At 44.0% G+C, this 23422-nt stretch overlaps 1 protein-coding gene across 1 annotated transcript in view; it reads right to left on the bottom strand.

The window, feature by feature from the left end:
* LOC121443641 (multiple epidermal growth factor-like domains protein 10) overlaps positions 1-23422 on the bottom strand; it is a 152435-nt gene that overhangs the window by 101593 nt on the left and 27420 nt on the right. Inside the window, exon 2 of the mRNA XM_041645466.1 lies at positions 6642-6771. Within this exon, the coding sequence (XP_041501400.1) occupies positions 6642-6754 (113 nt within the window). The 5' untranslated portion in view covers positions 6755-6771. The remainder of the gene's footprint in view (positions 1-6641; positions 6772-23422) is intronic.

The raw sequence follows: 23422 nt of genomic DNA on the forward strand, positions 1-23422 counted from the left end.
GGTTCTTGAACAATTGCAAAGGGACAAACTACGCAATCCAGTTTTGTACATACCAGGGAGCAAAGGTGACCATTTGTGCACATGTGGGCTTGTGTGCAGGCGTGGGCACATATGCATCTGTGTTCCAGTGCATGTGTATGCACAGGTGTGTGGAAACAGAGGTTAGTGGAAAGGTTTGCTTCTCAGGATCCTTGTCTTTTAAGGCAGGGTCTCTCGTTGGCTTAGAGGGCTCTAAACAGGCTAGGCTGACTAGCAGTGATTCCAGGGATCTCCTGTCTCTACCAATGCTAGGCTTACACTTGTGAGCAAGCCTTTCCAGAAGGAAGCTGTCCACGTGGACTGACTCATTAAAACCTCGCTGACTGTAGAGAAACTGGAAGGCTGCAGTTGCAGAACCTAATTCCAGTTGCTCTTGGGCTACCACTAGCCCCATAAAAAGCCAGTCCTTGTCCACCTCTGCCAGACCTAAGATCCTCATTAAAAAAAAAAAAAAACAAAAAAAAAACAAAAAAAAAAAAACTTTGGGATTTAGTAACTTAACAAAACCCTACTCTCCCCCAGGTGGAAGAGCTAAGAATGTTTTCTATAACATCTGAGGCCTATAGTTAAAATTCTCCCACCTGGTTGTAACCTACCTCTCTGATATTTCTACCAAGGTATTTTTTAAATGCCCTGATTTTTGACTTATTTTGTTCTGTTACAATAAAAAAAAAAAAAAAAAAAAAAAAAAAAAAAAAAAAAAAAAAAAACTTCATGAAACTGCTTCCATCTTGGAAAATGAAATTTGGAAACCTAAATATGTGTTCCTGGGCCATGATCACTCAGATTTGCCCCCAAAATAAACTCTTATTCCATTGGAGGTGAAAACTTGGTTTGTGTGTAGACACTAGCATAGCCAGCACGCTATGTTTTTACATGAGCGCTGGGACAGACTCAGGTCTAGCTCAGGCATGTGCAGCAAGCCTTCTCCTGCCTGGGCTAGCTCTCCACTCCTTCCTCTTCTGGTTTTAAAGAATTCTAAAGCACATTATGAAATTTGGAAAGCAAACTTTTCAAATGAGAATGGGAAAATTCTGTAACAACTGTGTACCCACAGACAGCACGCTGCTGTCTTTTGTATTCTTTGGGGTTTAGTTTAAGGGTTTTGGATTCGCTCACATTGTAATCACAAAACTCATACACTGTTGAAACCTAAGATCACATTGCAAACTTGTTCCTATGGTTACAAATAGTCTTTGTCAGTGACTACACCTAACTCGCTTGGTATCTGTCATTGAACAATTAGGCTGCCGTTTCTCAAAGAGCCCATTGGCTGGAAGCTGTATGTTGACATCAGGAAGGAGAATGCCTGCAAAATGACCCATCTCTCCCAATACCCTCATCACTGTGCCATGGTCAGTGTCTGGCTACTGTGTGAACTGATGTTGTCCCCTCTGCTAGCAGTCCAGGCCACCACACTGACCAGGAGCTGCTTCCAAAAAGCCTGAGAGATGAAGAAGGTCGAGGCTATATTGTGTAGCACATTTCCTTATAGTCTACTTCCTGTCACAGGTAGCAGGAGCTCCTGCTGCTCAGGACTCAGCACTAACAATTGACCATGGCCTTGACAAATCCTGCCCCTCACATTGTCCCTTCTCAGATGGCACCCCAGAACACTCCACGCTTCAAACCCAAGTGGTGAGCAGGAGCCCCTCTGTTAAAGGAATTCGATCCTGGCGTGTTTGTTTAACCTCCACAAACACAGAGAAACCTATCATCATGATTTTAAGCTATTAAGCATCACAAGGGAGAAACCCCAGCAGGAATTAATTTAAGGTCACAGAACAGGAGGGGGCAAGCCATCATCACTTGGGCACATTCCAAAGTGGTTAATTACATTTTATCTGCCTGAATTATCTTGTTACTTTAATCAGATATGGTAATAATCATCATTTCTTCTCTCGGCTCACTTCAGGACTGCTGATTCAATTACTACCACTTCTGTATTACTAATTGGGGGTTTGGGAAAAAAGCCATTTCTCCTCTTTCATGCCATCTTGATAAGAACCTGGATGAAAAGGCTGGGACTCATGAAGACGGGGATGGGAGGGAGCCGAGGGTTTCAGAGCTGCTGGAGTTCCAACAGGGTGCTGGGCGGGGCTGCTCCACTCGTGGCTCCCTGTTCACATTTCTCAGGATTTCATTTTCTCTCCTTGTGTTTTGTGTGCAGTGTCCCAAAACCAGAGTTGCTGCAGTAAAACAAGGTATGGCGCTCTCTGGAAGTAAAAGTTCAAAGATCAGTGGAGATGCAGCTAGCAGGGCCTGGCAGAGGGTCCGTGTGTGCTCCAAGGTGAAGGTCTACACACACACCAGGGGGTCTGGTTAGGATGCAGATTTTGACCCTGCAGGGCTGGTGGAGCCCGAGAACACATCCTCCACAAGGTCCCACAGGGAAAGCAGGTTCCATTTCCTGGCTCTAAGCCCAGGGTACGGGTGGTTATCACTGCAAAATAGCCTATGTGAATCCCTCTCAAACCCTGCTACTAAGAACATGGTCTTGGAACTGGCCTCCTCATTATGGTTTATGAAAATATATGTACTACTTGCCCTTTCACAATTTTTACATGTATGTATGTAGAATATATGTGTGTATTTATATGTGTATGTATGTGTGTGTGAGTGTCTGTGTAATATGGAGTTCAGAAGATAAATTGCAGGGACTGATTTTCTGCTTTCACCATGTGGGTCCTAGGAATGGACCCCAGGACTTCAGGCTTGGCGCAAGTCCCTTTAGCCACTAAGCCATCCCAAAGGCCCCACATTTGGTCATTTTAATCGATCTAACATTTTTCACTATGAATAATGCACTTTGTTTTCTTATGCCTTTCCCAGGAATCATCAACTTAAAAGGAAACATGTAGCAAAAAGGTTGTGGCTGTAAAAAACACCCACATCTTTAGTGTCCCCACATCCTTTAGTCCCCCACGTCCTTTAGTCCCCCACGTCCTTTAGTCCCCCAAGTTCTTTAGTCCCCAAGTCCTTTAGTCCCCCACGTCCTTTAGTCCCCCAAGTCCTTTAGTGCCCAAGTCCTTTAGTCCCCCACGTCCTTTAGTCCCCCAAGTCCTTTAGTCCCCCACGTCCTTTAGTGCCCATGTCCTTTAGTGCCCATGTCCTTTAGTCCCCCACGTCCTTTAGTGTCCCCAGTCCTTCAGTGCCCATGTCCTTTAGTGTCCCCACGTCCTTAAGTGTCCCACGTTCTTTAGTGCCCCTACATCCTTTAGTCCCCCATGTCCTTAAGTGTCCCATGTCCTTTAGTGTCCCCACGTCCTTTAGTGTCCCCACGTCCTTTAGTGCCCATGTCCTTTAGTATCCCCACGTCCTTTAGTGCCCCCACATCCTTTAGTGCCCATGTCCTTTAGTATCTCCACGTCCTTTAGTGCCCCCACATCCTTTAGTGTCCACGTTTTTAGTGTCCCCACGTCCTTTAGTGTCCATGTCCTTTAGTGCCCATGTCCTTTAGTGTCCCCACGTCCTTTAGTGTCCCCACGTCCTTTAGTGCCCCCACGTCCTTTAGTGCCCCCACATCCTTTAGTGTCCACGTCCTTTAGTCCCCCACGTCCTTTAGTGTCCCCACGTCCTTTAGTGCCCATGTCCTTTAGTGTCCCCACGTCCTTTACTGTCCCCACGTCCTTTAGTGCCCCCACATCCTTTAGTGTCCACGTCCTTTAGTGTCCACGTCCTTTAGTCCCCCACGTCCTTTAGTGCCCCACGTCCTTTAGTGCCCCACGACCTTTAGTGTCCCACGTCCTTTAGTGCCCCCACATCCTATAGTGCCCACGTCCTTTAGTGTCCCCACGTCCTTTAGTGTCCCCACGTCCTTTAGTGCCCCCACATGCTTTAGTGCCCACGTCCTTTAGTGTCCCCACGTCCTTTAGTGTCCCCACGTCCTTTAGTGCCCCCACATCCTTTAGTGTCCCCATGTCCTTTAGTGTCCCCACGTCTTTTAGTGTCCCCACGTCCTTTAGTGCCCCACGTCCTTTAGTGCCCCCACGTCCTTTAGTGCCCCACGTCCTTTAGTGTCCCACGTCCTTTAGTGCCCCCACATCCTTTAGTGCCCACGTCCTTTAGTGTCCACGTCCTTTAGTGTCCACGTCCTTTAGTCCCCCATGTCCTTTAGTGCCCCACGTCCTTTAGTGTCCCCACGTCCTTTAGTGTCCCCACGTCCTTAAGTGTCCCACGTCCTTTAGTGTCCCCACGTCCTTTAGTGCCCATGTCCTTTAGTGCCCCCACGTCCTTTGGTGCCCCATGTCCTTTAGTGTCCCATGTCCTTTAGTGTCCCCACGTCCTTTAGTGTCCCCACATCCTTTAGTGCCCATGTCCTTTAGTGTCCCCACGTCCTTTAGTGCCCATGTCCTTTAGTGCCCCACGTCCTTTAGTGTACCCATTGTCTCCCTCCCTCCTAGTGAATATTTCAGGGTTGACTCCAGAGTCTACTAGAGACTACTGTGGCCTGCCTCTCTCACTGTGCATGTTCATATCCATGTTTGGCCATCTCCTTCACTATCAAGAGGTGGGTCCACTTTTTAATAATCTACTGAGTACATGTCACATCCAAGGTCCCAGACAGTGGGAATTATCCCTGGTGAACAAGGCAGGACAACAGCATGTTGACAGCTTTGCTCAAATGAGGGTAAGAAATCAAGCCAAACCTGCTCTTCCCAAAGAATCTGGTTGGAGGACCCCACATTCCTTTGGGTCACCCCCTCACTAGCTTCATATCTCACCATGCTGTTTCACCTGATTTCCTGAGCCCAGCCCTGGTGGACCATACGAACCTACGCGCACTTCCCTCAACTCCCTCCTCCTGTCTTTCCACATGGGCAATGATACACATTGCATGCTCTAAGCTCTGGTGGATCAGCTTCACATCACAGTAAAGACATTGATTTTCAAGATCCATTGATCTGCAGCTCTCAGCATCTCACACATTTAACTGTGCCTCACACCTAAAACCACCAACCACTAAGATGGTTAACTGTCAGCTGGTTCCTTCCAGCTCCAAGTTTGATACAGTGCACGCGCACGCACACACACACACACACACACACACACACACACACACATTACTGCACGTTTCAAACTCATTCCTACTATTTTAGTATTATCTATTGCACACTTCCTGACTGAAATATCCTAGGGACGATGCCATTAAGATGATAAAGGTAGTTAGTAGGTGCGTGTTCCTTTCATTCTGTATGACACTGTTACTACCATAAATTCAAACAACTTATATTACCTATTTTCTCTACAGCATAAAGTTTCGTGTTCTGTAACTTCATTCATTGATAAAGTAATTGCGTTTTATTACCCAGATTCTACGCTGCCAACAGAGGTGGCAGTAAGATCTGGTTCTAAAATGTACATAACACCAGGTGGAAGTCACTGTCATGTTCCCAGCCCTCTGCTCGTTGTTAATCATGGCACTGAGCGTGACACAAAAATGTCCCCGAGAGCTGGTGAGACTGTGCTTCAGCCAGTCCAAATGCACCTCGTGATGTAAGTACTGAACACCGTCTGCTTGGGAAAGCCTTTTGATGAACTGTTACTTTGTGGGGTAACAACTGCCCTTGTTCCTGAGGCCCCCAGGCAGCTCTGCAGCCTGCACTGCAGACACTGTACCAGATAGGGCAGGTTTGGCGTTTTCGGCTTCAGCGGGAACTGGAAGATCCCTAAGGTGATCTCTAATTTTGTGCAATTTGGATATTTGCTACTGTGAATCTCCCACCTGGGTACTCCGTCTTCTGTCTTCATGTAATCTATCCGATGTTACCATCTCCAGTGCCCCACTGACTGTTCTGAATGCAGTTCTATGTGATCTTCAAGACACCAGCTTCAAGCTGTCTTCCATCTGTAGAAGCCCCCTCCCCAATCCCAAGCTGCTATCCACTCCCATCTTCCAGAACACCTCAGGGGATACTGCCTCTTTGCCTCCACGCGACCTTCCCTGTTCATTCAAAAATCAGGCTGCAATTTGTTTAACGTTTGGGATTTAATCCAAGTCAAGAGTGCCACAGTCCTGCCCCCGCCCCCGCCATTAACTCCACTCCCATTTTGAGACAAGCTCTTGTTAAGTTGCGAACTCTGTCTTAAAACTGATTTCATAGTGATGGCAGATCTTGCTTGAACTTGTGATCCTCCTTCCTCAGCCTCGTGAGGAGCTGGGATAGAAGGACCATGCTACACCTGGCTTGGACCAGGCCTAGCTCTGACCACCAAGGTACCCACGGCACAACTGCTTCGATCCCATACAGTTCAAAATATTTGTATAACGCATTACACCAGGCTGCTTCTCACTGTTGATGCAACAGCCTCACGCATGGATCCAGTGCCTCACGTCACCACGTTTGGATAAGTGCTCACAGACTTCCACCCAAACTCTAGCTCAGTTACTGTTTCCCTCCATCTTACCACTGTGCCCGTGTTAGAGCCAGATGTTCCCCCACACACAAAACATGCATTCCAGGGGCAGTAACATGACTCAACTTATCAAATTGATTGTTCCAGAAAAGCCACTTCAATGTGTCTTCTCAGATTTCAGGTCTATGCATCAGGCCTGTGGGGATAATGGAATAGACCGCTCTGGCTACTTTCGGGACCCTTACCTTTCCCAGTGGCTGCACACATTGGGGTCTTCCAGGTTCAGAGAGGATGCTGTCCTCATCCAACAACACAACAAGGAGATGACGGCCAGGCATGAGTTTGAAGAAATGGCCATTTTCTTGATAGAACAATCTGCAGCAAGAAAAACAATAACGTTGCGTTAAAACCACCAAACAGAATTGTTTCCAGTAGAGCAGGGGACCCGGTGCCAGTTGTCACCAGGGCTGAAACACACACACAGGCCACCTATTGAAACAGCTGGGTCACCAGATTTCTCATGCCGGGAGAGAGAGGTATTTCTTGTGTTGTGCAGACTGCCGGCCATTTTATAAGTGACTAAAATATGTAGATTGTCATTAATGACCACCGTGATGAAAGCTCTTCTGATCCATGCCAGCTGATGCTGAAGAAACCCACCAGGGCAACACAGCTTCTCTTGCGAGGCATATTTCCTTCCAAAAGAAGAGGGCCTACAGGGGAATCTGGCCTCACTCGTCCCGAGAATGCATGATGAAACAGAGGCTCCTTTGAGTGTAGAGAGAGGCAACTCAGCCTCAGGTTGAGATTCATAAAGCAATTCAACTCATTCCATGAGCAAGGAGTGCCACTCAATCCTAGGCACAACAAAATGTAGGTATCCAAAATTGCAAAGCTAGCACCCTTTCCTGCCCATTGAGATGCCTGGTCACATGGCACAAGTTTCTTTACACAGTGCTTTGGTTTTTCCATCATTTGAATAAAAACCAAACCAATTCTCTTACGGCAGTTTTAAAAATACTCAGATACCTGGAAAAAGTGTAAATTTGTTTAGACATGGCATTGAAGAAAATGAAGCTCAAGTCTACGGCAGCAAGGTATTTGGAAACCTGGTAAACAGAGACACTGGCAGGAGGCAGAAAGAGCTAGAAGTTCCAAGACAGGGGTAAAGAGGTCAGGGAGGGCTGGCTGGGTGCATTTAGGGAGCTGAATTAATTCTTGTAGGAGAAAGAAAACAGCCAGGGAGAGAGAGAGAGAAAGAGAGAGAGAGAGAGAGAGAGAGAGAGAGAGAGAGAGAGAGACATGCAGTGGACATATCACAGTGGGTTTGTAAGCTACATAAAGTCTGGGGCTTTGTCCAAGCACAACAAAGAGCTACTTGTCACGCCCCAAAGAAAGTCTGGACAAATGGCTAACTCTAGTACCTATTGGCACACCAAAACACAAGCTGACCTCCAGGCTTTCTCAGAATCACAAATACCTGTTACAGAGTCCATGCTGGCTTCCTGGCTCCTCTCATCCTACCCCTACCCTAAATGTCCCTAGCTCATGGGCTTTCCTGCCCCCCCCCCGACTTCTCTTCCATATAACCCTGTCATTTTGGTCATGTGCTTTCTTGGTCCTCCCTTTAGACTCTCTCTCTTGGTCTCCTTTGTCTACACACACTGTCTTAGCTTCCTCTCTCACTTCCACCCCTCTCTTATGGCGTGGTCCAGCCTGTTGGCCATGTTTAGTCTACTGCTTTCTCTCCCTGCTCTGAACTCTTCCAGATGTCTCAGGCTGTATTCTCATTCATATCTACAATAAAAACTTTCCCCTCAACCATACCTCGGAGAGGTCCTGTCCTCACTTTATACACTACAACAGTGTGCAGAAAGACTGATTCTTTCCACATCTGTCAAGGAGAGGGCGGACAGACCACCAGGAGCGAACTAGAAAGCAGCATCGATTACCAGTGACTCTGGAAATGTTTTAGCAGATGGGATCAGCATGTCTTGGTCACATTATGTAGGAATAATCAAGGAGAAAGACTTGGGTTTTGGCCCTAGGGGAACCGGACAGCCTACCACTGAGTTCAGCTTGGATATCTTAAGATCGAGGCTCCAATTAGGTATTCAAGCAAAGCCACGAGTGAGCATTTATCAACTCCCACTATGTACAGAGACTACACCAGGCGAGAGTGTTTCAGAACTACAATGATATGCAACAGGAAGTCACATGTACTCTTTCACTTTCTAGAACTCAATACAAAAGGCTTCCTTGGCACACTTTGTCATCAACACGTCATAGAAATGGACACAGAACTAGAAACAGCTGGCCTATTTACAGATTACAAGGAAATTAAGCATTGTCTTGCCTACGGAAAGCTGGGGTCTCATGCATGCTGGGTAAATCCACTGCCCCTAAGCTACATTCCCAGCATGGTTTCCACTTTTAAAAATTTTTGTTAAAGGCTCTTAATAAATTGCCAAGACTGGTCTTGATCTGATCCTGAAGCCCACGCAAGCTTTGAACCTGCAACCTTCCTGCCTTAGCCTCCAAAGGAGCGAAAATTGCTGTCTTGAGTCATCACGCTTGATAATATTACTTTAAATAAATAAATAACAGTAATAATAAGCAGAGCAAAAAAACCTGAAAACTAAAATATGATAGAGCCATCAGATTCAGAAGGACAGAAGGAATGAGGAATTCTAAATTCTTGTTTGTTCCCCACAAGGACAAACACTTTAAGTGCCCTCTGTTCTAACAAGTTCCCCATCTCTGACTCCACAAAAGAGAAACAGAGGGGAAGTATTTAAAGATCAAGAAAAACATCATGAATTTGCAGGATAATTAAACAACAGTGTAAGCCATCAAGAGAGGCTGTGAAATCTTTTAAAAGGGTAGTCACTAAATAATTCCAATATTTGAAGCCTAATTAGGTAGCTAAACTATGACTTATGAATCAGTGCAAATGAGAGGTACTTCTCACAGGCTCACATTACGAAGCTGTGGGCCGTGAAGCTGACTCTCATATAATCTAAGAAGCTCTTTTACGGAGAATGGGATGATAACTCAAACTGAGCAGGACAGCAACCACCTCCTCTCTGCTACCCTAGGCTACACACCTCAGTGAGGCCTGTGTGCCAATGTTATCTTCACAGTAACTTGACGGGGAAGCAGGGGACTCTGACTGTCCGCTGAAGACGCGTACTTCATGGTTAGTGTTTCCCTCACCCACCAGAAAAAGAAAACGTTGAGTCTAGTTGGTTGTAACAAGCAGAGAGAATCTTTCCTCGCCCCGTAGCTCCTCTTTGTCCAGATAAGTATTTCCCTTCAATGAAGTGTGAAATAAGCTCACTCGCTTTCATTTTGCCCCTCAAAGACAAACATGAAGGCTGGTTAACAGTAATCTGCCAACGACTCATAAACAATTACCCCACATTGGGAATTTTTTCTCCTGTGCCACCATTTCAAATCAAACCATCCATTTACCAATTAGAACTGTTTAGTCTGGAAAGTTCGAAATTGCTGCGTGCTAACCAAACTGCCAAGAAATAAAAAAGCCTCTGTGTGTTCTGTTTTACTGTATAACATGTATCATGAATTGTCCGTTTTCCTTCCTCTGGACCCGAGGCAAATAATCTCTGGGAGGGGCTGACCAACAAGACAGACTGTGGTCACCTCCTCCTTGCTTTGGTCTTTTTGTTTGAGTTATTTTGTTCCTGTTGTTGACTTGCTTGTGGGTAGGGGTGTGCATGTGTATGTGTGTGTCTACAGGTCAACCCTAAGTGTCTTCCTTAGGAGACTTCTGCCTTGTTTTTTTAGATAGGGTCTCTCCCTAGGATCCGGCTAGGTGGCAGGGTGGTCATTGGGCCTTAGAGACCCACCTGTCTCCACCTCCCCAAAGCCGGGATTACAAGCAAGCACCATCTCAGATTTTTACCTTAGTGCTAGGATTGGTTTTGCTTTCTTTATTTTAACATAATTTCTTTACTGATTCTTTGGGAATTTCACATCATGACCCCAACTTACGCTCCCCTCCCAGTCTCCCCCCATTCTCCCCTCACTCCTGCAGCTTCCCCCAAAAAAGAAATTAAAAGAAAAACAAAACAAGGCATACAAGCAAGCAAACAAACAAACAAGAACAAAATAAAACCCCCCAAAACCTCTTTGCTCCTCCATCTGTCCCGCCTCTCCAAAACCTCTTCATTCATCCTGGTGGCACTGGGAGCCTCAGTGTGTCACACAGTACACCCTTCTGTCCAGTCAGTATTGCTAGCGAATGTTCAATGAGCCATTGGTCCGGTTCAAGGCCTCTGGTTTCTGACACACCATTGTCACTGGATCCTCACCAGAACTCCTCTGGGATAGCCTGCTGCCACCCAGAGTCGTGGAGATTCCACAGAGTGAGTCACTTCACAAGCCCCAGCGGGTCCTGCATGGGGCAGCTGTAGGGTGGTCCGAGCCAACGCCTGGCTGTGGGGCTGGAGCCTGCTCCCCTATGCCCATGCCATCTGGGTCAGTCTTGGAGGCCTGTGGTGAGGGGTGTGGCCATCTCTTCTGAGTGGTTTGGGGTCAGTTCTCTTGCTACAATGTCTAGCATGGGGCAGGGTCATCTTTCTCAGTGCCAGTGAAGGACAGGGCCGGCTCATCATGGCTCTCTGATTTCATCATGCATGGTTCCTATGGTCCCCGAGGTGACACAGGTCACAGACCCAACTGCAGCTGGATTATGGATCCAGACATGGCCCTCAGCACCATCTTGAGCCCAGATGACATCCTGGCTCTGGGTGGAAGCGCTGACCACACAGATCAGGATGGCTCTGGCAGCGGCATGGTCCCCAGACACCACCAAGGCCTCAAATTGAGGCCCAGCCCCAGGCTTCAGTGGGAGAGTTGCTGGCCTTGGACTTCAACACAGACTCCAGCCCCAGCAGGACCATGGACCCAGACACGGCCCTCAGCAGCAGCTGGGTCTGGATATTTGGTGTTAGGATTATTAACTCAGGGTCTTCATGTCTGACAGCGACTGCTTTACCAGTCAAGACATTGCATCAATTGCTCCTTTTAAAACTCAGCATCCGGACTATCGAAGGCAGGTTACAGGGGACATTTGTGTAAGGAAAAATATCGTACATTAAAAGGTTTGTATGAGAACACAGGCACATGTACATATGAATGATTACATTAAAAATCATCTAAAACTGATTTTAAAAACAAATTTTTAAAGCTAATAGGTTCCCAGAAAGCCAATTCCAGCAGTAAGGATAAATTCTGGTGCCACTGCCAGTGGCCCCACAGTCTGCCTCAACCATGCAACTGTCACCCATATTCAGAGGGACTAGTTTGGGCCCATGCTAGTTTCTTCCAGGTCCAGCTGGAGTTGGTGAGCTCCCATTAGCTCAGGTAAGCTGTTTCCATGGGTGTCTTCATCATGGTCTTGATCTATTTGCCCATATTCTCACTCCTCCCACTAACAAATGGATTTTGGGAGCTCAGCTCAGTGCTCTGCTGCAGGTCTCTGCCTCTGTTTCCATCAGTTGCTGGATGAAGATTCTATGGTACTATTTAAGATATTTATCAGTCTGACTACAGGGCAAGACCAGTTCCGGCACCCTCTCCTCTATTGCTTAGGGTCTTAGCTGGGGTCATCCCTGTGGATTCCTGGGAGTTTCTCTAGTGTCAGATTTCTTGCTAGCCCCATAATGGTTCTCTCAATCAAAATATCTCTTTCCTGGCTCTCCATCTCTGTCCTTCCTCCATCTTGACTCTCCCGCTCCTTCAAGTTCTCCTTCCCCTCTCTTTCTCCCATCCTCTTCCAGTATTTTCTCTTTCAAAATTGAAAAAAAAAATAGTTTTGTAAATCATTATTTTCATTGATAAGGGTAACAAAATGGCGAGTTGCTCCATTAAAAATAGATGTTTTGAATATCTTTAAAACTCTGAATTGGTTGTTAAGTTACCCTCACCCACTTTCTCTTCATTTTCAAATACCTTTCTTTACAATTCCATTTAACAAAATTTTTAAATGTAGAAAAAAACCTGTCATTTGCATAACCCCCTAGTGCCAAACTTGATTGCATCTCAGATCATTCACTTAATTATTCTGAAAAAATCAAAACAGAAAATCAGTCGAGCTGATTAGCATTGCTAAAACGCTGTTATTAGGGTAAGGAAACAGCCCGCAGAGTTAACTCTTGCTGCCTTGGAGCTCTGCTTGTTCAAACACAGAAGCCATCATAAATAGCGGGGTTGAACAAACCCATGCACTGGAGGAGTGTGGCTTCTAATAATAGGCTGTTTCTTTATCAGTGTGTCAAGGAGAAATAAATAACGGGGTGTTGACTTACTAATTTATGTTTGTAACAACAGAGGAATAAGTGATTCTAGGTAAGCCTTTCTGGCTCTAAAAATCTACTCCCTTCCTAGAATCATTTAGTTTCCATGGAGAAATAACTTGGGTGCTCTCGCACTAAGCTTCTTATCCTAAACTAATGTCTTTATTATGTATGTTCATTTTCCCGCCATCAGTTGCCCCCCCTCACTACTCCCCATACTAAGAGCCAGTCATTTCACTTGGCCTGTCAATCGTTTTTTTTTTTAAACAAATTGTCTGCAGTTAGTGGTGTAGTTTAAAAAACAGCGAGGACAAACCACACCATACAACAAACTCTCATGTTGGAGGTTTATTGGGGAAAAAAGGAGAAAGGGTTGGGGGGAAGTTGGAAGGGAGAGGCAGAACTTTTAAGTAGGCCTTAGTACATACACACAGAGACTTCACAAGTCTAAGCACATGTGCACAGAGGCAGTAGGACCCTGGGCTGGCCAGGTCTCTACTCGAATGCTGGCAATGTATGTACAGGAGATGCTCTTAGTGGCCACAGCTGAGGACCCTGGGAGCAGGCTAGTGTGTGATGCCTGCAATACTAGCAAGTAGGGAGTGGTTGTGGTTTGCAGCTGATTCTACTAGGTCCCCAAGAGTAGGCCAGCATAATATCTGAATGCTAACAATTAGTCCTCATATGGCTCAGCTGGAGATGAGCAGTGTGCCTCATGGCTCATGAGCCAGCGGATAGAGTATCCATGGACCAACTTCAATGATACGAAGCCAGTAATGTTTGCTCGTTGTCCTGAGAACAGGCACAGATAGGACCCCAATGGAAATACAACTGGGCAGGCAAAAAGGAAGATGGACGTCACTGCCGTGGGTTCTATTTTCACCATCCAAGGTTGATTGGTCAACATAGCTCACAGTTTTAGAGGCTCCCGTTAATAACTGATTGTCGGCCTCTCAGGCCTTTGGTGGCGTAGTACCTCCTGGCTGGAGCACATGGCAGAGGGTACTCAGCTCACAGTGTGGTGTGAAAGGGAGAGGTGTCAGGGTCCCACAATCCTCTCAAGGACACACCCCAATAATGAGGTGTCATCCCTCAAAGGTTCTGCTGCTTCTTCCTGGTGTTACATTTAAGAATAAGTGATATAGAAATCCCCTCTGTGTGCTGTGATTACCTTGGCCTGTTGATAGGACAGAACTTAGGTGGGGGGGGGCACGACACTAAACTGAATGCTGGAAGGAAGAAGGCAGAGTCAGGGAGATGCCATGGAGCCACCAGAGTCAGACAAGCTGAATCTTTCCTGGTAAGCCACTGCCACGTGGCAATATACAGATTAATAGAAATGGGTTAAATTGATGTAAGAGTTAGCCAATAAGAAGCTAGAGCTAATGGGCCAAGCAGTGATTTAATTAATACAGTTTCTGTATGGTTATTTCAGGGCTGGGCAGCAGGAAACCAACAAGTGGCCCTCTTCCAACAAATAAGCCTTTAAGACATGGGCCTTTGGGGAAACATTTAAGATGTAAACTATAGCACAGAACTAGTTATGCTAACAGTATAGTCTGTTGTCCAAGCCCAATTGCTCTTCCAAGTTCTATATTGCTATGTCTAATTTCTTGCTTCTTTTTTGGTAGGGAAGGGGTAATTATTTATTTGTATTAGCTTGCTAAAATCAAATCCTGTGACATAACACAGATATTCTAAATAAGATTAGCTGTCACCCAACCATAACTGTTCTTTCAAGTTCTATATTTGCTATGTCTAATTTTTTTGTTTCTTTTTCTTTTTTGGTGGGGAAAGGGTATTTACCTGTATTAGCTTGCTAAAATCAAATCCTGTGACATAACACAGATACTCTAAATAAGATTAGCAAGTTCTATGGTAGTCACACAGTCTACCTAGAATGCTTGTGAGATGGGCAGCTTATGGTTACCAATATTAGTAAAAGGAAACCATCCCTATCAAATCCTATTTCATAAACATAATTCAGTAACAAGTATCCTCAAGCACCTACATATACTAATATGTAGTAATAATACAGAAGATGCATTTAATTGTGCTTTCAATAGTTCTTAGGAACTTTGAGCAGAACAGGACAAGGCGTTGGTGGCACAGGTTATGAGGCAACTCACAACCCACACAGAAAATGCCACAAATTAAACAGCACAGCCTGATGCAGGCTGTGGTTGGGATGGAAATAGGCTGGTATGGGAACTGTGGGCTACAGCTCCATCTACTTAACCAACCAACCCCATGATTAAAGAACAGTTTGGAGAAGATTCCAGTGGCCCAATTATCAGTCCTCGGAAGCCTTCAATAGTGTTTGTTCCTAGGAACCCCTCACTCACAATACATGGAGGAAATTCACAAGCAATTATCATTTCAGGCCCGTAGACAGGATAATATGGGAACTTTTGTGACCTGTAAGGAAGTCATGGCTTCTGCCCTTGGGACCTCAAATTCATTAAAGAGGAAAGTGATAAGAAATATATGGCTATTTGCCAAACAATTCAAGCTGGAAGTGGCTTCTCAGAGCTTAAAAGGGAATGGAAATCAATGTAAGCTGTGAAGGTTCATGAGAGAGGTCAAACTGATTGTTGGCTCTAGAAGGAAAAGAAACTAGGGATTCCTGGTGGTACCTCACACACAGCCTCACTGGCTCTGGGGTGGGTCTGTTACATCCCTAAGGGGAGCACTCAGATTAAGTGTCTCCCGTGGAAGCCAGACAATTAAAACAGAGCAGAGCTGACTGCCACACTTATAATGGGTCCTCAGCATCACCCTGATAAAAGGAGCCTTTGGGTAAATGAAAAGCCCAGGAGGGGTCACAGGGTCAAGAAAAAGGTGTGAGCCAATCCTTGGGGTAGAAAAGAGAAGGTTTTCTAAGGGATGTGTAGAGAGTTAGGAAGGGGGCAGCAGGACTAGGTGGTAACAGGCTTGAGCTGTTAGCCAGGTTAACCAGTTCCTGTGGTTCTGTTGTGGTTTAACTCACTCCTTAGAGCAGGATCATTAGATAAAGAATGAGGTGTTGGGGAAATGAGTAGCAGTGAGCCCAACCAAGGGAGCAAGTCCTCTGGAAGTGAGGAGTGGATGAGGTTGCTGCGAGGCAGTGTGAGGTAAAAATGGCCTTCCTGGGGTAAGCCTCCAGAACAGAAAATGGGAAAATCAGGAAAGAAAGCATAGCCAGAGGAAATAATGAAATTCCAGTCAATATTACAGAGATATTTTGAGGTTTCAACCATTTGAATCCTGGTTATATTGTCTAGGATTCAGTCTATCTCATGCTAATGAACAAAATGCATCTCTTCTTTATTAGAAAAGGAAATTTCAGATATTATTTCCATTTCCAGAATTTAGTAAATAAAATCAAACTTATTTTCTCAAACTTCTCATAATCTAATATACCTCAATGACATTCCTACCCAGTCTTCTCTCCTGAAGTCATTATTTTTATATAAGAAAGAAAGAAAGAAAGAAAGAAAGGAAGGCAAAGAAAAGAAAGGAAGGGAAAGGAAATCTCTTCTTTTATAAGTGTGACTCTTTTTCTTTCAACTGTGCTCTGATAACTGTAATCATAAGTTGTTATTATAGTTTGCCTCCATGGTGCTCCTCAATGGTCCCTGTCTTAAATAACCCAACACACACACACACACACACACACACACACACACACACACGTAGATTTGTATAATCAATAAGTAATTGAAAAAGGACAGTAAAACTTGGAAATGTATGCTGTAAAGACACTGCCCCTTCATCTGGGCTCCTGGGTCTCAGTTCCTTAGGAAACCAGTGGTCTTATCATTAGAACACTCAAGCAACCGAGAGGAACACTGACATGATAAGGAAAGTGTAACAAGTCCCCAGACCTTAGCACAACTGACACCATGATGGAATTACCACTCAGGCCATCAAACTCAACATGTACACTGTACCACCTGCCAAAATGAAGACGAAGACATAACCCATCAGAGTCCACAGTTTTGAGAAAGTCTCTAAATGTACTTACTAACTTGCTTTATGGCCTCTCCAGTTCTACTCCTGACTAACTTCTCTTGTTAACTGAAGTATGTCAACCCCAAACACGGATTTTTGTGCTTAAAACTCACTGTGAGAAAGGCTCAGTGTTGCACTGGGGTCCCTCAGGGTAGTCACCAGGGGCTAATAGAACTTTCTGTTGGCTGAGCAGTCTTCAACCCCACAACAAAATGGAAGCCTCCTGCAAACAGCAGCCTGTATGTTCACCCAGGTTGTGGAACCCCCATTGGGCCCTCACATGACTATAGCTCTTCCTCCATCCTGACTACAGCATCATGAGACCCTGAATCAGATCTGCCAGCTCAACTACCCCCAGATTCCTGGCCCTTAGAAGCTCGGAGGTCAGAGATGTTTATTATTTCAAGCAGTTTGGTTTGAGCTAATATTATCCTGTAAGAGTTAACAAATATCATGATTTTTTAAAAATATTCCTATATTAAAATTGCTTTGGCTTATGTTCAAAATACTTCCCAATAACGCCTTCAGTAGCAGTAGTGAGCAGAAGAAACTTTCCCGGATGGTTCTGAAAATTTTTCCCCACATTCTAAGTCCTGGCAAAGGCCCATCATCTTCTAATTATGACCTGTTATTTTTGTGCCCACAGGGTTGACCTCACCAATGACTGTGTTTTGAGACACATCTGCTGTTTTTTTTTATAAAAAAACACTGTCCCAGATTACTCAACCATTTAACTCTAAGTATTTAATGTGTGTTGATAAAAAAAAAACCGACCCAAATTATAATACCTTGAAGAGTTCATCATGTTTTCTGTACTACAGATTACTTATAGGATATTGGATAATGGATTCCAAGGTCATATTTAATTTTGATCTACAAAATAATGCTTCTTTTGTTTTTCTGAGTTTGAAGTTATTATCTCCTATTAGTAGTAGTGTCATATTAAGATTCCTTGATGGAGCAACAGAAAAAAAAAACCTTTGAATTGTAGGGGATTTTAACACCCCACTTTTAGCAATGAATAGCAGTGATTATCCAAACAAAAAATAATTGTAGAGTTTCACTGTATCCTAGACCAAATGGGCAACACCCCATGTCTCTACAGCATCCACCAGCACTACAGAGTACGCATTCTTCTCAACATAGAATGTTCTCTAGATAGCCGAGGCTAGACCACAAAACAAGTTTCAACCATTTCTAAAAGCTGAAGTTGTTGACTAGAGTAGAGCTCAATGGTAGCGCTTACCAGACATGCATGAAGCCTTAAGCTTGACCCTAAAAAAGAAAAGAGTATCTTCTCTGACAACAATACAATAATTAGAAGTAAAAAAAAAACCTTTAAAATATTCAACCATTCTTGAAGAATCAATGGATCAAGGATGTTATTAATATGAAAATTAGAATTTTAAGAAATAAATACAAACAGGACCGTAACATACTAAAAGATATGAGACATAGCAAACTAAGAGGAAAATTCATATGAACCTCAAAAAAAGTAGCTCTTCATAGGAGCACACAACTTTAATCCCAGCACTTGAGAGGCAGAGGCAGGCAGGTCTCTCTGAGTTAAAGGCCAGCCTGGTGAGTTTCGGGACAGCCAAAGCTACATAGTGAGACTGTATCTTGAAAAAAAAAAAAACCAAAACCAAAAGGTAGAAAGATTGCATATAAATAAGTTATTAATGCACCTTAAAAAACTAGGAAAAAGGCCTACAATTTGTGGGAGGGGTCAACCAGTGATTCAGACTGAGACCCATGCCACAGAGGAAGCCTATCCCTGACACTGCCTGAAGTATCAGGACCCAGAGGTTAGATAGCCCAGAGACCTAGGATAGAGCCAAATACAACTGGCCAACAACAACAGCAACAAAATGTCAACGTTATGATACCTAATAATATTCTGCTATCCTCCCAATTATCAACGAGGCTTCATCCAGCAACCGATGGGAAAAGATGCAGAGACTCACAGCCAAACATAAAGAGAAACTCGGGAAATTCTGCAGAAGATGGGGAGAAAGGATTGTAGGAGCCAGAGGGGTCAAGGACACCACAAGAAAACCCACAGAATCAAGTAATCTGGGCTCACAGGGGCTCACAGAGACTGAACTGACAACCAGGGAGCCTGCATGAGACTGACCTAGACCCTCTGCATGTATGTTACAGTTTTTCTGGGACTCCTAACAGTGGGAGGAGACTGTCTCTGACTCTTTTGTCTGTTTATGGGACTCTTTTCCTACTACTTAGTTACCTGGTCCAGCCTTGATATGAGGGAAGGTGCCTAGTCTTACTACAACTTGATATGCCATATTGGGTTGATATCCATGGGAGGCTTGTCCTTTTCTGAAGAGAAGGAGGAGTGGTGGATTGGGTATGCAGAGAAACTGGGAGGAGAGAGGGAGGGAAAACTGAGGTTGGCATATAAAATAACAATACTACTACTAACAATAACTACTAAGAAAGAAAAAAACGAGGAAAAGTGGGGAAATAGTGGAAGAAAAAATGATAAAAATCAGAGTTGAAACTAATGAGATATTGAAAATAATAGAAAAAAATAAAACAAAGATCTGGTTTTTATTTATTTATTTATTTTTGTTTGTTTTTTTTGTTTTGTTTTGTTTTTTTGTTTTTTCGAGACAGGGTTTCTCTGTGGCTTTGGAGCCTCTCCTGGAACTAGCTCTGTAGACCAGGCTGGTCTCGAACTCACAGAGATCCGCCTACCTCTGCCTCCCGAGTGCTGGGATTAAAGGCGTGCGCCACCACCGCCCGGCTAAGATCTGGTTTTTAAAGAGATCCAGAATTTAGAGGCTTTTAGCTAGACCAAGAAAAGGAAATTTAAAAAAGGAAAGGGGTTTCTTCCTTTTTAAGAATAATTACAGCTGACACCACAGAAATCAGAAGGTCGCTAGAGATGACTGGATAATCAGGTGCCAGCAAATTTCCTGCCCTAGGAGAAATAAGAAGTTCCTAGAGAGATGCATCTGTCAAAGACTGAACTGTACCCGGAGATGTAGACCTGTTTCATTATGCGATTCAAACAAGACATACTTCAACACAGAACTTCATCAGCTGAGTGGATTAAAAATGTGTGGTCATCTTAAAAGATGTAGAAGTAATATTTCATTAAATTTGGCATCTCTTTATGATGAAATCACTGAACAAATTGGGTATATAACTTAACACATGACACTTCAAAATAACAAAGGCCATATGTAGCAAGCTCATATTTAATAGCACACTGAAAGGGGCAGATCAATCGAAGAGGGCAGAGAGCCTAAAAGCTCCCACAACTACCTGATTTCAATAAAAGTGCTAAGATGTGAACAGGAGAAAGGGGTGTTTTGTTAATAAAGGTGTTGGAACAATTGTATACTTGTGTGCATGCAGAAGAGAGAACCAGACCCTTGTCTCGCCAGTTAACAGAAAACTACAGAAATGAGCTAGAGAGAAGGCTTGGAGAAAAAAAAATGCATGAGACTGAAGTTATGAAACCACCACTAGCAGAAAACACAGCAAGGGCTTTTTGTTATGCTACTTTTTTTTTTTTTTTTTTTTGGAAAAGCCCCTAGAAGTTACAGGAAACAATGTTAAAATAGACCAGTGAAATCTCAGCAAACTAAAAGGCAGTGAGTAATCAAAAGAATGAGGAGACAATCCATAGAACAGTGAAATGTCCACCTGAAAAGTGTTTGTGTCCAAAACTCATAAGGAGCTCCAAAAACTCAAAGAGGACAAAATAATCAGAATATAAACAAGTTTATGTACCCTGTTTAATATTCTAAAATTATTTTTAACTTTTTATTTTTAAATAATTTCAAGGCAACTCAAAAACTATAAAACAGGATGAAGAATATCTACCCATAAACACAAAGCACTTTAAGGCTATTTCCAATCTTCTGAAAAAGAAACTTACGTAAGTCATTGGTGCAGGACCATTGTCTATATTGTGTCAATTACATTTTAAATAAATGCTGATTGGCCAATAGCCAGGCAGGAAGTATAGGCAGGACAACCAGACAGGAAGTAGAGGCAAGTCAATGAAAACAGGAGAATTCTGGGAAGAAGAAAGCTCTCTCTGCAGTCCTGTCCAGACACAGAAGAAGCAAGATGTGACTACGCCACTGAAAAAGGTACTGAGCCGTGTGGCTAACACAGATAAGAATAATGGGCTAGCCGGGCAGTGGTGGCGCACGCCTTTAATCCCAGCACTCGGGAGGCAGAGGCAGGCAGATCTCTGTGAGTTCGAGGCCAGCCTGATCTACAAGAGCTAGTTCCAGGACAGGAACCAAAAGCTACGGAGAAACCCTGTCTCGAAAAATAAAAAAAAAAAAAAAGAATAATGGGCTAATGTAAGTTATAAGAGTTAATAAGAAACCTGAGCTAATGGGCCAATAATTTTATGATTAATGTAGACCTTTGTGTGATTTCTTTGGGACTTAATGATTTCGGGAACTGGGCAGGACAGAAGACCTCAGACAATAAGTCATGATTCCTAACCTCCAAATATTGCTGTGCCTATCTTCTAAGAACAGTGACTTCATGGATATAGCTATAGACCAATGAGAACAATAATCTAAATTAATAAATTAAATAGCTACAAAATAATACCAGATAAAATACAATAAACTTAATCCAAATTTCAATTGTCCGAATAGCATAACTCTTTCAACAAGTTTCAGGGCTAGAGACACAGTGGCAGAGCACTGGCCCAGCATGCCTGAGGCTCTAGGTTCAATCCTCAACAGCACCTCTTGCATACCAAAAACAGTGGAAACTTTTCAAAGCCCTTAGTAATGAATAAATAGTTGTCATTTTAATTAGCCAATCTCAGAGAAGACTACCTTCCACCCTCTAGTACTTTATGAGCTAATACGAGCATAATATTCTGTAGGCGCTAATGACAAGGCTATGTAACATGATCGGGGTCAAAAAGGGTTACAAAATACATATGTGAGTTTAAACTGTACTTCCAAGTCCTGAGTAGGATTAAGAATAGCATTGTTGAAGATTCTATAGGAAAAAAAAAAAGGCTTTGGCTGGGAGAGGGAACAGAATAGGTCAAGGGCAGAGGGACGAGAAAGAGCAAACCCAGGGCAAAACACCTTCTCAGAAGAAAACAATTGGCAAGGTTGTTTGGAACACTGAGTGGGAGAGGAAATGTGAGGTCTAATTATCAAAAAGGGGCTGAAGATATTGCTTAAGTTTTACTAGAGGAAACACTCAAACATGAAACCTCAGGTGATTCAAGAATGACAGTATCTGAAAAACATTAACTCAAACAGGGAACTTTACCTACTAAAGCAGATCATTTCCTCCAATCAGCTAAAAAAGTATAGATTGGAGAAGCTAAAACATTTCAAGTTTGATGGATTCTCTAACATAGCTTAACAAAAAACATTTAATCACACCATAATGACATGGGTGCTGGTGAATATGACTTAGTTTGTAGTGTCAAGGACACCCTGGGTTTTATATTCAGCACTGCAGAGTGTGGTGGTCCAGGCCTGCACTTCCAGCACCGGGAGGTGGAGACAGTAGGACCAGAAGTTCAAATCCATACTATGTACACAGCATGAGGACAGATTGGACTCAATGAATCTGTCACAAAAGATGAAAATGAACGATGGAAGAAGGCAACATCTCCCTTTTACAAAGGAAAAGTCAAACCTATAAGGAGAAAGAAGAGGCATAAGAATCTCTGGTGTTAAGCAGGATACTGGAGAGCCACCTAAATCTTAGGTGTTTGCCTATGGTAAGAGAGCACAGGATAGTGATGAGAAGAAGGCTAAGTATATGCCTTCTGGTCCTGCCACATACCCCCCAAATGCAGCCCAATATGAAAAGAGAAGCTTCCCACTTAGGAGAGTGAGCTTGAAACCGCAGACATGACACAAGGAACATCCTTCTAGGGTGACAACAGCCTTTCTGATGGAGGAAGGTCATTGGCTAATAAAGGAACTGCCCTGGCCCATTTTATTGGTTAGAGGATAGGTGGGAGGAGTAAACAGAACAGAACGCTGGGAGGAAGAGGAAGTGAGCTCAGACTCGACCGCTGTCCTCTCGGGAGCAGACGCCTGAGAGAGACGCCATGCCCCGCTCCCGGGATGAAGCTCCGACCCAGGATGGACATAGGCTAGAATCTTCCTGGTAAGCGCACCTTGGGGTGCCATACACAGATGATTAGAAATGGGCTAAATTAATATGTGAGAATTAGCCTAGAAGAGAATGGGCCAAGCAGTGTTTAAAAGAATACAGTGTCCGTGTAATTATTTCGGGGCATAAGCTAGCTGAGCAGGCGGCCGGGGTGCTGGGAACGCAGCCCCGCCGCCCCTAATTTACAACACCTTTCTGCCCCTGTCATCAGCATGACCAAGGGCACCATGTATTACCTGCTCTCCTACATCTGGATCAATAAGCTATATTGAGGGGTCACTTGATTTTTATAGTAGGAGAGCCCAATTAGAAGGGTTTTCCCCTTCAAATGAGCATGCAGTTTCAAGCAAGACACATGGAGCCTTGAGGGAAGAAATGGACACCCACTTAGCCAACCTGATCAGCAGAATCAACTCCAGAGATCCATAGGCTGACAGATGTTACAGTCAGATCCCTTCTCATCATGAGTTAACTGTATAGTACTGAGACTCTTGTTATTAAGGCTCAGTGGAGAACTCCAAGTGAACCCTTTGAACAAGCACGCAGGAATATGTGAACACATA

This window comes from Microtus oregoni, unplaced genomic scaffold (genome assembly GCF_018167655.1).
Source record: "Microtus oregoni isolate MIOR12 unplaced genomic scaffold, Mior012 000110F_ref0000174, whole genome shotgun sequence".
NCBI classification, from domain to species: Eukaryota; Metazoa; Chordata; class Mammalia; order Rodentia; family Cricetidae; genus Microtus; species Microtus oregoni.